The following is a 12832-nucleotide window of genomic DNA, read 5'->3' as shown; positions in this document are numbered from 1 at the left end:
GCAAATGTGCATTGGGAAGGTTTTTCTTGCCTTGGGGCTTTTGGTTGTTTAGATTTGTCAGAACTCTGAATAGTTAAAATCAGAGTAGAATTTGAGGTAAACAAGAAAAATCAAAAGCTCTACTTGTGCTGTTTGGAGAGGTCACTTTTTGAAGAGAGAAGTGTAATTTAAAAACTTTTCCAAACTAATCAAATGCCAGTGACAGGATGCACATGGAACCTCTTGAAAGAGCATAAGTGGCTTTTCTCAGAAGGAGAAGTACATTTTGGGTAACCTTTCCACAAGTAAAGTATCAAGCTCATTGGACAACTTCTCCCATTTGGAAGCAATAACTGATATACAAAACTTCTGCCTTAAAGATGAACTTTGGGATCTGTGGGTATTTGCAGTGATGGTTTCTCTGTGTTTCAATAATGCTCTGTTCTCTTTGTGCTAACAGATGTCTGCAGTTACTGGGTCTTCAGTGCTGAAGCTTTCAGAAGCTTTAAATTGTTTTCTTGAATACTAAGCGTAAGTTTTGTGTGAGAGATTTTCTTTTCTGCCTTGCAGGGGTTTGCATTTTGTGATTCCAAGTTCTACAGCACGTGTGACTCTAAAACCCCAAAGCCAAACAGCCAATACCCAACCAACCAAGAGTAAAGCCCCAAACATAGAAAGGTCAAGTGTAGTTTTCAACGGCCTTCATTCCTGGACTGGTCTGAGCTTTGTTGTGCCCTTCTGAGGTTATTTTCTACAGGAATTTGGTGCTGCTGCTTGGCACGTTCCTGCAATAAAATGTGTATTTCCAGGGAATCTGCTGGGCACAGAGTTTGGCTGGCTTTATGAAGTAGTAAATTCTCTGTTGCTTAATCTAATATTCTAGAGAAAAACAGTGCAGGCAAAGGAGAATGTTGTTTCACCCTCCAGAAGTGCCATTAGAGATCTTGATCTTGTTACAGTCTTTGCTATTGCTTGTAAGAACAGTAAGATATTTAAGGTCTGCTGCAGTCAGAAAGCACAAAGAAAAGAGTGAGTGTCTAACAGAGAGCAACCAATTGTGCTGAAGCCAGAGAGGCAATGCTGGGGCCAGCCTGCTGCCTCAAGGATCAAATCAGGGTGAGCTGCACCCCTTTTTACTTTCTGGTGGCTTAACTAAGCCCTGTGCTCTGCCTCTGATGTTAAATCCTGCTCACAATGTGTGTTGCTCTTTGGAGTGACAATATTCACCTGCACCTTCACTCGTGGTTTTCCCTTGTTTGCAAAGCACAGACTCACTGTCCCCTCTCCGTGGAGGGGCTGGGTTTTGGTGGCACTGGCTGAGTGCTCAATATCCAGAGTTTGGGCTGGAGGATGCTGTGGGTTCATGCATTTAGAAACCCGGGCTGCCCCTGGTGTCCCTGAGCAGGATGGGCTGCAGGGACAGGGCCACGGAGAGAAGGTGCTGGAACAGAGCAGATGTTGACAGAGAAGCTCTCAGAGAAGAGCTCCACTCAGGCAAGGACACCAGACCTGGAAATGCCAGTGGGGCTGAAGCCTGGATTATGTGGGGCTCCTGGGCTGGCTCTGGGAGCATCACAGAACTGGGACTGGGACCAAGGCTGCTCACCTGTCAAAGAAACCAGACTAGAACTGAACAAGCTGGGCTTGGGGGTGTCCCCCATCTTCTAAACCTGCACTCAATCATCTCCTGGCTTGGTAAGTATTTGGATATGACAACACTAGGGCTCCTGTGTTTATGACATTCCCGTTGATCTGACTGAGTTACTTCTTTTCTTGCCTCTGGTTTCTTCTGCCTTCATTTATGTGCTTGGCTGTAAATGTCTCCTCAGACAGGAGCATGTTGATGAGCCTTAATGAGTTAATATAATCCCTGTGAGCTCTATATTGCTGTGGTTGCTTTAAAATACAACATTTTCTGCAAAGGTGCATGGTGGCACCAGCTGGAGGGGGCTGCAGTGGGGTTGGAACAGCTGAAATCCCAGTGGAGAAGCATCCCTGCTCTAGCCAGTCTTTTCCTGCTGCAGGCTCATTTGGAAATGGCCTTTTCACACAAGACCAGTGCTTAATATATCACTCACACTTTGCTCATTGTCTACAGATAGTAGTCTAACCTAGGCTCAGCAAAGTAATTAGGAGAAATAATTAACAGCTCTCAGTGATGAGGCAACCTCTCTCTCCCTCCCCTCTCCCTCACCATGTGATGCACCTTGGTAGTGACTCAGAAAACACAAGAGGACATTATGAATCAAAAAATAAGTCTTTACCTGTAATTAACTGTGCACACGAAAAGGAAAACGTGGTGATCAAGCAGCCATTAATAGTTGCTTTACTGGAGGATACACCAGAATCAAATGCTCATGGTAAAATGTCCCTTTAGGTCGTGGTTCTGTTGTAACATTTACTCCAAACAAAAATAAGTCTCTACCAAAAGAAGTATTTGACCCGTACACCATACGGACATGTGTGGATAAGACACTGCACCCCTCACGTTCCAAACGCCTCGCGGCCCCTGTGTTCTCTGTAAGTGCAAGAAAACAAAACCCAGCCATGAAAATACAAAAATCAATGCAGCAACTACAGTCGTAGGCAACAGTATGTGCGTGGGCAGGCCAGGCCCGTGGGGGGATGCGGGGCTGGGCAGCAGGGATGGAGCAGAGTCCCCTGTCCCCTCCCTGCTGTCCCTGCCTGCCGTGGGCCGGGGCTCTGCGCTTCTCACCACAGGCTCCTCCGAACCAGGGCGCTGAGAGGAGGGAAAATAAAAACACCGCCCCAGCCTATACCAAAGTAAATAAAGGAATAATAAAAAAACCATCCCTCGGATCGCGGCACTGTTTGCCCGGAGCGGGGCAGGACGGACGGTGCCCGTGTCACCGCGGGGACAGCGGGCAGGAGCCAGCGCCGGGCTCCCTGCTCGGAAAGCGGACCCAAAGTGGTTGTGCAAGTCCCAGCGTGAAGGAAGGCGAAGAAGGAGGCGGTGGGGACAGCCACCCATCACCTCGGTGTCCCTGTGAGGCCTCAGAGGCCCACCCAGCCTCTCAGCTGCAGGGCAAGCGCGCCCAGCGCCACGGTGGCCAGGCTGGCACGGGCAGCGGGGGCACGGTCACAGTCCTTTTTGTCCGCCTCGCAGCGGGACTGCTGGCACAGGACGCCCTTGAAGCCCACGGGGCAGATGCAGCGCTGGTTCTGGTAGCAGGTGCCGCCGTTCTGGCACAGCAGGAGCTCGTCATCGCACACATTGGCTGCGGGGTGACAGGAGAGGGCAGAGCGCTGTTAAACCCCCTGGATGCTGCAGGAATTCGATTTTACCTCCTAGGGGTTACATCCTCCCGCCCTCCCAGCGTTAGAGCAGCTGCAAGGCCAGCAGAATGCAGTGGAGGAGTGCAAACTCTGTGGCCAAAGTAATCGTAAAGTATAAAGTAAATTCAGATTTGGGAGGAAGAAATTATAAAGTAATCTATATAGTATATATAAAGTAATAAAGTAATTTTAAGCAATATAAAGTATAAAGTAATTTCAGATTATATATATATATAAAGTATATAAAGTAATATAAAGTATATAAAGTAATATAAAATATATACATTAATATAAAGTATATAAAGTAATATAAAGTATAAAGTAAAGTAATAAAGTATATAAAAAGCATATAAAGTAATTTCAGATTATATACCACAGAATAATGAGGTTGGAAGAGGCCTCTAAGATCATCAAGTCCAACACATGCCCTAACACCACAACCAGACCATAGCACCAAGTGCCATGTCCAGTCTTTTTTTAAACACATCCAGAGATGGTGATTCTACCACCTCCCTGGGAAGACAATTCCAGTATTTTATTATTCTTTCAGTGAAAAATTTTTTCCTAATATCCAACCTAAACCTTCCATGATGTAGCTGAGGCTGTGTCCCCTTGTTCTGCCAGTTGCTGCCTGGTGGGAGAGACCGACCCCACCTGTCTGCAGCCTCCCCTCAGGAAGCTGTAGAGAGCAATAAGGTCTCCTTTTCTCCAGGGAGAGATATATACTATATATATAGTGTATATAGAGTATATAAAGTAATATAAAGTAAAATAATAAAGTATATAAAAAGTACATAAAGTAATTTCAGATTTGGGAGGAATGGCCAGAACCTGCTCACCCCGCACCCTGAGCACCGTGGGGCACCCAAACCCACAGTGCTGAGATCTGCTCCTGTTTGGAGCCATCTCCCAGCTCCCTGCCCTGTGTGCAGCAGCACTGGGTACTCACGGAAGCAGCCCTGTCTCCAGTAGTAGTTGGGCAGGCAATCGTCGCACTTGGGCCCCGTGGCCCCTTCCCTGCACTCACAGTAGCCGGTCTCGTTGCAGCGGTCGTGCATGGAGCCGATCTGGTTGCAGTTACATTCTGCCCAAAGACAGGGAGGTCAGAGCCTGTCCTGCCCGGGGTTCTGTGCAAGCAGGTCCCTGAGGGAGGGGATGGGGTTTTGGAGAGGTCTGGAGATGTGCTGTGGAAGAGAGCTTAGAGACCAAGGGGCTGGGAGGACGCCTTGGCCTGAGAGGCCCCGACAGTGCAAAGAGCCACGGGTGCACAGGCCACCCCTCTTTGGAGCAAGGCACCTGAATTCAGTCAGAAACACTTTTTACTGTGAGGGTGGGCAGGCCCTGGCACGGTTTGCCCCAAGCAGCTGTGGCTGCCCCTGGATCCCTGGAAGAGTCCAAGGCCAGGCTGGATGGGGCTTGGAGCAGCCTGGGACAGTGGAAGGTGTCCCTGCCCATGACAGGGGGTGGAACTAGACAGTCTTCTGTCCCAAACTGTGATCCTAATTTTTAGGCTTTGTTTTCAGGGAAGAGATGCCTTGGCAGGCTGCAGAGACCAGCTGCCATCCTTGCTGAGCATGCAGGTGGGCCTCACATCCTCCAGAGAGGGGCTGAATGCGGCCCACTCACAGAGTGAGAACCTGCGGGGGCCATGCTCACCTGTGCAGACACTCTGGTCACCTGTGCAGACACCCACAGACATTTTCCCTGCTCACCTATACAGACATTTTCCCTGCTCACCTACGCAGACACCCACAGACACTCTCCCTGCTCACCTACACAGACATTTTTCCTGCTCACCTATGCAGACACCCACAGACACTCTCCCTGCTCACCTACACAAAAATTCTCTGTGCTCACCTGTGCAGACACCCACAGACACTCTTTCTGCTCACTTACACAGGAATTCTCTGTGCTCACCTGTGCAGACACCCACAGACACTTGCTCACCTACACAGACATTTTTCCTGCTCACTTATGCAGACACCCACAGACACTTTCCCTGCTCACCTACACAGAAATTCTCTGCGCTCACCTGTGCACACACCCAGACATTCTCCCTGCTCACCTGTCAGACACCCACAGCCTCTCCCTGCTCACCTACACAGACATTTTCCCTGCTCACCTATGCAGACACCCACAGACACTCTCCCTGCTCACCTACACAGACATTTTTCCTGCTCACCTGTGCAGACACCCACAGACACTCTCTGTGCTCACCTGTCAGACACCCACAGCCTCTCCCTGCTCACCTATGCAGATATTTTCCCTGCTCACCTATGCAGATATTTTCCCTGCTCACCTATGCAGACACCCACAGACAGTCTTTCTGCTCACCTACACAGAAATTCTCTGTGCTCACCTGTGCAGACACCCACAGACACTCTCCTTGCTCACCTACACAGAAATTCTCTGTGCTCACCTGCGCAGACACCCACAGACACTCTCCCTGCTCACCAACACAGAAATTCTCTGTGCTCACCTGTGCAGACACCCACAGACACTCTCCCTGCTCACCTATACAGACATTTTCCCTGCTCACCTACACAGACATTTTTCCTGCTCACCTACACAGACATCCACAGACACTCTCCCTGCTCACCTACACAGAAATTCTCTGTGCTCACCTGTGCAGACACCCACAGACATTCTCTGTGCTCACCTGTCAGACACCCACAGCCTCTCCCTGCTCACCTACACAGACACTCTCCCTGCTCACCCATGCAGACACTCTCCCTGCTCACCTACACAGACATTTTCCCTGCTCACCTACACAGACACTCTCCCTGCTCACCTCCACAGACATTTTCTCTGCTCACCCATGCAGACACTCCCTGCTCACCTATGCAGACATTCTCGTCGTCCAGCTCTGCGGAGCTGTTGCGGTAGAAGCCCAGGCGGCAGTGCTGGCAGTGCTGGCCCCGCGTGTTGTGCTTGCAGCTCACGCAGGTCACCACGTTGAGGAAGTCGATGTAGCTGCAGCGGTTGGAGTGGCCGTAGCACTCGCAGTCTGTGGGGGAGAGCAGGGGACAGCTGGGGACATGGGGACATGGGGATGGAGAGCCTTCCCTGGTGCTGGGAGGGTCCTGCCGGAGGGAATGCCATGGCCACTGCCAGAGCAGGGCTGGGGTGTGCTGGCCAGGAGGAGTGTGCCCAGTTCTCCACCAGCACGGGGAGATCGGGTTGGAAATCATCACTCAGAGAGCAGAGAAGGGTCAGGGTCCCATAATCTTGAGGTGTGGACAGGCAGGAACCAGACCCTTGCAATCCCAGGATGATTTCTTTCAGAAACTGCATAATTATGGGGGCAGGCAGTGGAGGGGAGTCAGATGTTAATTACAAAGCTGCCTTGTTAATGAGCAGAGCCCGGATTTGGCTCTGGGGAGGCTGCAGGACCTGTGAGGAGCCCTGGCAAAGGCTCTGCTTCGCTGGGGAACAGAGGGGACTGGCCTGTGGGATGGGGCTGGCAGAGGGTGCTCTACTGGAGATGGAGCTGCTGCATGTCCAGGTAAAACCTCACAGCCTCTCCTTCTCCCCTCTGTATCCCTTCTCAGCCCTTTCCTTTTGTACCTTTCTGTTGTGAAGGGTGCTGGCTCTCAGGTTAAATGTTTAAAATAAGCCTATGCAAGGCAGCGTGGCTTGTGTGGGATCCTTCAACAGCTGGTGGACAGGCTTGAACCAGGGCTTGCCTGGCACAGCACAGCCTGCAAAGGCTGCTGGTGGGGTGGGAGATGCCACCATCACTTGGCCAAGTGCTCCAGTCCCCAGGGCTGACCTCTCTCAACTGTGGGCACATGTTAGAAAACAAACTGTGGGTGAATTTGTAGTCAGGGGGATTGGATTTTGTGCTTCTTGTGTTTGCTTTTTGCTACCATGACTTGGGATAGTGAGAGCCTTGCAGTGTCAGATCCAGGTGCTGGATCTTGCTGGGAGTTTATAGATACGTGAGTTTATAACACGAGATGTGCAACTCGGGAGAAAAGGAGGTGACTTGTGGCCCAGCTGGCCTGGTCAGGAGGTTCCCAGCCAGCAAGGGCAGGGGATAACGTGAGCAGAATGGTCTCAGCCAGGTCTGAGCTTTCAGAGCCTTTGTTCCAAACAGAACATTAAACATTCAAGGATGGCACAGGGATGGCAGGGCAGGCTGTGAGTTGGCATGCACATGCAACTGGAGGAGGAGACGTGATCAATGGCGTGATGACCAGGGAAGCAGGAGCAGGGCAGAGGTTTCCCCATGGTTCACAGCTGCCTGAGGAGGAGCTGAGAGTCTCCTGTGATCTCTCTGAAGTAACTTCTGCTTCACTAAGTGATATCCAAAGAATTTCATCTCAAATATTGCCTGCTGCAATTCCCAGGTGTTGTTTCAGACTAGGGAAGCACTACTACACACAGCCAACAGCTAACCACGACTCAGACAGACCCTCCCCACCTTCTCCATGGCTGAGTCTGCAGGAACACATCACCTGAGCGAGGACAGGGAGCCCTGGAGCACCTCCCTCCCTCTGCTTACCTTTGTATGTCTCAATGGGAGCCACTGGGCCAGCATTTGGTTTGAGCCGGATGAGTTTTGAGCCCTTTGAGGATGCTTGAGAAAAATCAGAGAATGGCTTTTTCTCACTGCTTAGCACCACCCCACATCCTCCCCTGCCACTTGAGCACCGTGCTGGCAGCACTGGCCTCTATTTCTGCAGCAGACACCTGGTAGCTGCTGCCTTTCTCCTCTTCCCCTCCCCTCCTCAAAGCTGGATGCATGAAACACCCCATGCACGAATAACTCGATGCACAACGCTGCTGCAGCGCTGGGAGCTGCTACTCACACCTGCCCCCTTCATGGGACAAAGATCTACAACTTACAAACCATTTCCTACTAAACACAGAGGGCAGCTGGCACCCAAAAATCCGCCAGGAGGACGAACGCTACGGAGGTGGCATCTGGCAGGGGTTGCTACAGGGACCTGCAGGGCTGGTGCTGCTCCAGCCTGGCCCTTCCCCAGCAGCACGTACCTGTCTTTTTCTTGTGCTTCTTGCCTGCAGAGTGTGCTGTGCGCCCTGCTTTGCTCTTCGGAGCTGCTACGCCAGAGGACAGAACAGGTCTGAGAGCTGTGCTGAGGAGGGGGCTCCCAGGGCCATGTTCCCCATGTTTCCTCAGGGAAAAAGGGCTGTCCCAGCTGGAATGGAGCTCACAAGACCATGTTCCCCATGTTTCCTGAGGGAAAAGGGCTGTCCCAGCTGGAATGGGACTCACAGGGCCATGTTCCCCTGTTTCCTCAGGGAAAAGGGCTGTCCCAGCAGGAATGGGGCTCCCAGGACCATGTTCCCCATGTTTCCTCAGGGTAAAAGGCTGTCCCAGCTGGAATGGGGCTCCCAGGGCCATGTTCCCCATGTTTCCTCAGGGAAAAGGGCTGTCCCAGCTGGAATGGGGCTCCGTGGGGGTTGTGCTGCCAGCCAGACCCACACAGAATGACCCAGCACTGGGGGTGAAGGCCACCAAGCCCTGGGAGGTTTTGTGCTTTGTCGAGCCCAGCGAGGAGCCGAGTTGAGCAGCACTGAGGTCCCACGGGTGTTTGGAAGTGGGTTCTGGATCCATTGGATTTTTTGTGGAGCTTATGCCCTCGCAAGTGCTGTGGTGCTCAGGGAGGCCCTGGGTGGGCACTGCCAGCTCCTGTCTCAGCCACATCCTCACAGTGACAGCGGTGGCAGGAGGTGGCCCTGCTCCCCATGGGCTCAGCCATGGTCAGGGTGCACCTGCTCCTGCTCCAACACCATCCCTGAAGCTGTGGTACCAGGATCCTGCTGCTCTCCATGGCTTTCCTTGGCCCCAAACATCCCAAAAAGGGGCTGGAGGAGCAGAGCTGAGCTGAGCTGGACCCTCTGAGTAGGAGATTGTACAATGGGGGGTAGTGCTGAGGACAGCTGGGTGTCCTGGCCTGTGGCACTGAGGGAGAAACCTGCCCTGTGCCAGACTGGGGGACAGGCCTGGCCTTACCTCGCATGTTCTCAGGAGGCTCTGGTGGCTTCAGCTTCTGTCCAAGAGCTGCTGTGTTTGGTGGGTCGTCACAGGTGGCATCAGAGAGAGCATCAGATTTAAAACAGAACCCCCCTGGTTTGCTTAGCAGGGTGGCAAAGGGACACTGGCAGCTCTAGGCAGGTGTCTAGGCTGGGTCACTGGAGCTGTATCTAGCTGAGGATGTGCTGAAGCAGGAAGGAGAGACAAAGTCTCCTCAAAGTTAACATCTATAAGTGTGAAGAGAGGCAGGAAAAATATTGCTAAGGGGTAGTGCTGGATGGCTGAGTGTTGGCACGTGGTCCTGGCACTGCCCAGGCACAGAGAGAAGCCAGAAGTGCAGAGCACTGTCACGGCTGTCAGCACTCCTGGCCCCTTGGTGTAGCTGTAGCCCTTGTTTCTGCAGCAAAAGCAGCTTTGCCTCTCTGTGAGGCCAGACAGGCCCAGGATGATCTGCACAGGAGGGATGCTCAAGTCTACAGCTGGAGTGAGCTACAGGAAACTCGGGTGGGAAACAGGAGCTGAGCACCAAGGGCAGCCACCAAAGCGTGTGTGTGGTGGGAACCCTGAGGAGGAGAAGCTTCAGCCTCAACAGGCAGAGAGAAACCTCCCAAGGCTCCCACCTGGAGCACCTCAGGCAGTCACGGAGGAGACTGAGCAAGGAAATGCATTAAAAGGATCTAAAAGACACAGGCCTATCCGCTCACAGGGAGATTCTGCTCTACAAACAGGCTCCAGCCTCGGGAGACGACAGGATTTCCATGATCCTCTCCCTTCACACCAGCAGCAAGCTGTGAACAATCCCTTCTGCCACTCACCATCCTCATCTTTTGTGCACAGGGCTAAACCCCGAGGCTCAGCCGGGCACAGAGGAGCCCTGAGCTCTCTGCTGGGCAGGAGGAGGAGAGAGGCATGGAAAACACAGATGCAGAGGCAGGAACTAAAGCATTCTCTGAGCTGTTCTGGCTGGCAGGAGCCAGCTCAGCCCCGTGGCTCCTACCTTGTGCTCCTGGGCCAGCCTTGGCTGCAGGAGAGCCCACCTGCAGCGGGGCAGCCGCCGACAAGCCGGGGTAGTCTTGCAGTGATCAAAGGGAAAATGGTGTTACTGGGGGAGCTGGCATCCCACAAAAGCCCTGCAGCATTCCCACAGGGAGTCAGAGCCCCAAATCCAACTCCCAGCCCTGTGCCACGGGAGTCTTTAGGCACCAGAACTGTGAGGGGCAGTGTGTGCTGAGCTGCCCTGCGTTCTCATCTGAGCCCCTGCCCTGCACCCCTCTGCTCTGAAATAACAGCTGAGGAACAGCACACACACCTGGGATGGAGGCACCAAGCCCTGCTTTCCAATCCCAGCCTCCACAGCCTCCTTCAGGCTCTGCTCTTCCCTCAGAAATACAAATCAAAGAATTTCCAACCATCGCAGAGTTGAACCAGCAAGAAATTTTATAGCTCACTTGTTTGGTTTCCCTGCAAACCCTCACCCCACTGGCTCCATCCCCCTCCCCTGCTTCTCAATATTGGTAACAATCTTCAGGTTTGCTAGAAAACAAACCAGGGACTAAAAATTTTAAAAGCCATCTTATTAATTTCAAGCTCCAGTTGGGTAACATAAGGAGGAGGAGGGAAAAAAAAAAAATCCCTTGATTCTTGCCAAGTTTCAAAGGACAAACCCGAGTAGGAGAGAAATGTGATTTCCCAGCTTCATCAAGGGGATGATAAACAATACAGAATAAAAAAGAAAAAAAAAGATTATTTTTTTAATGACAAGCTCTAAGAGAAGGTGATAGACATTGTCCTTTTCAGCTGGAAAGTGGAAACCAATTGATATTAATACGGTGTTAAAGAGAATATGAAAAAATCCCTGTGCAAATTGGCAAGGGTTTAATTAGAGTCACAATAAAAAACAGCCCTGGAGGCATTTTGCTTTTTAGTCATTCACATACACCTCCACTCAATCGCATTTACAGAGCCAAGAAAATTATTAATGCTCATTATCCTGAGAACCTTTCCCTTTGTAGCTCTGGGCCATAATGGACAGTTTTACATTTTGGGAGGGGGAAAGAGACACATTTTGCCCCAAACCCACTTCGTAAAAATGGGAAACGATGGGTGGCTCTGATGGAAATTGCTGCTTTTGGTGGCCTTCTGAGGAAGTGGAATAAATTGAACCAAGAAGTCACATTTCATAGCGAAAACCACTGGGGCAAACAGCACTGGGGGAGTGGGGGAGCAGCCTGGAAAAGTCCTTCTCAGGGATCCCTATCCTGCAGGACCTCCCCAAAGCCAGGCTGTCCATGCCAAATTTCTGCTGGAGTTCGTGACCACCCAGCAGGGCTCAGGCTGGTCCTGTTTTTTCCCAGAGGTGAACTGGCACTGCTGAGACTGCCATGAACCAGAGGGAGGAAAATTGAAGCAGAAAAAAAAAAATTAAAATGGAAAAGTTTGGGGTTTTTGGTGGTTTTTTTTTTTGCTTATTTTGAACATGGGAAAAAAAATTTAACAAATGGCAAGGAAGAAGTTGACAGGCTTCAAGGAAGGCTTTGAAATAACACAACTGCAGAAGGCAAAGGAGAATAGCACTTAATTCATCCTCCTAAGGGTAACTCAGTGATTTCTCTTCCTTCTGCCCCCTTTGGCAGCTTCCACTGCCTGCAGACCCCATGAACTCGTCGCTCTCTCCCCTCTCACTGCACAAAAAGCATCCTACGAGCAGAGCTCCACCTTGACCACGAAAACACCACGAGCAGCCAAAGGAAGCAGATGTCTAGCAGCTCCTGCAACCCAGAGACAACCCAAATCTAATCTCCTCCTCTAGCCTACGTGCCACGCTGCTCCTGGAGCTGCTGCCCACCGTGTGCGGAGGCACCGAGGAGAAGGGAAAAACACGTCGGGCTGCCTTTAAATACCTGGTTTTTTCTGTGTTTCTGTCACGGGCACAGAGGCAGCAAACTCAGAGGCTGGTCTGGTGGTGCTTGCTTATGGTGGGAAGCAGAAATTCAGAGATAATTAGAGGGTGAAATGGTGTAGGGCTGGTTTAAATGTCTGGCTTTAAAGCAAGGAGGGATTTTAAAGCTTCTAAAGTTCAGAAGGGGGGTTACAACAGAGCGTCTCTCTTTAGGATTCTAACCCTGCTTGGGGGCCACCTCCTGCAGATGTGTCCTAGGGGTCACCTCTTTCACAAAGGGTTTCCCTTGGGGCCCAGGTGAATTAAATCTGCAGGCCCTTGGGAATGTCATGGTTTTAACGAAATAACTTTCTGTTTTGCATGGAGGAGGAGGAGGAGGAACATCTCTGACCAAAAGCAGATCAGACTTAAGCTGTGCCTTGATTTCCTATTTCTGGTCAAGGGCACACAGTGGAACTTTGGCATCAAACCCCTCGTGCTGCCCAGGTAAGAGCAGGTCCTTGAGCTGCTGGCTGCCCTCTCCTGTGCAGCAGCCCCTCCAGGGACTGTCACCACTCCCAGGCACACTGTCCTGGGGTGGCACCTGGCTCTGCAGAAGCACACATGGGGATCTGGATGGGGGTGAGGAGCTCACAGCTCAGGCCTGGCTGTAT

General features: G+C 51.5%; 1 protein-coding gene across 1 annotated transcript in view; it reads right to left on the bottom strand.

Moving 5' to 3' along the window:
• Window positions 1-2217: 2217 nt before the first annotated feature.
• The window catches only part of NTNG2 (netrin G2), a 47575-nt gene continuing 36960 nt past the window's right edge, over window positions 2218-12832 (bottom strand). The window contains 7 exon segments of the mRNA XM_072936789.1: window positions 2218-3218; window positions 4226-4360; window positions 6116-6283; window positions 7784-7858; window positions 8278-8343; window positions 9260-9323; window positions 12170-12249. Coding sequence (XP_072792890.1) covers window positions 2995-3218; window positions 4226-4360; window positions 6116-6283; window positions 7784-7858; window positions 8278-8343; window positions 9260-9323; window positions 12170-12249 — 812 coding nt within the window. The 3' untranslated portion in view covers window positions 2218-2994.

The sequence above is a fragment of the Taeniopygia guttata genome, chromosome 17 (genome assembly GCF_048771995.1).
Source record: "Taeniopygia guttata chromosome 17, bTaeGut7.mat, whole genome shotgun sequence".
NCBI classification, from domain to species: Eukaryota; Metazoa; Chordata; class Aves; order Passeriformes; family Estrildidae; genus Taeniopygia; species Taeniopygia guttata.
Note: the sequence above shows the minus strand (reverse complement) of the source record. Positions and strands in the feature narration are given on the sequence as shown.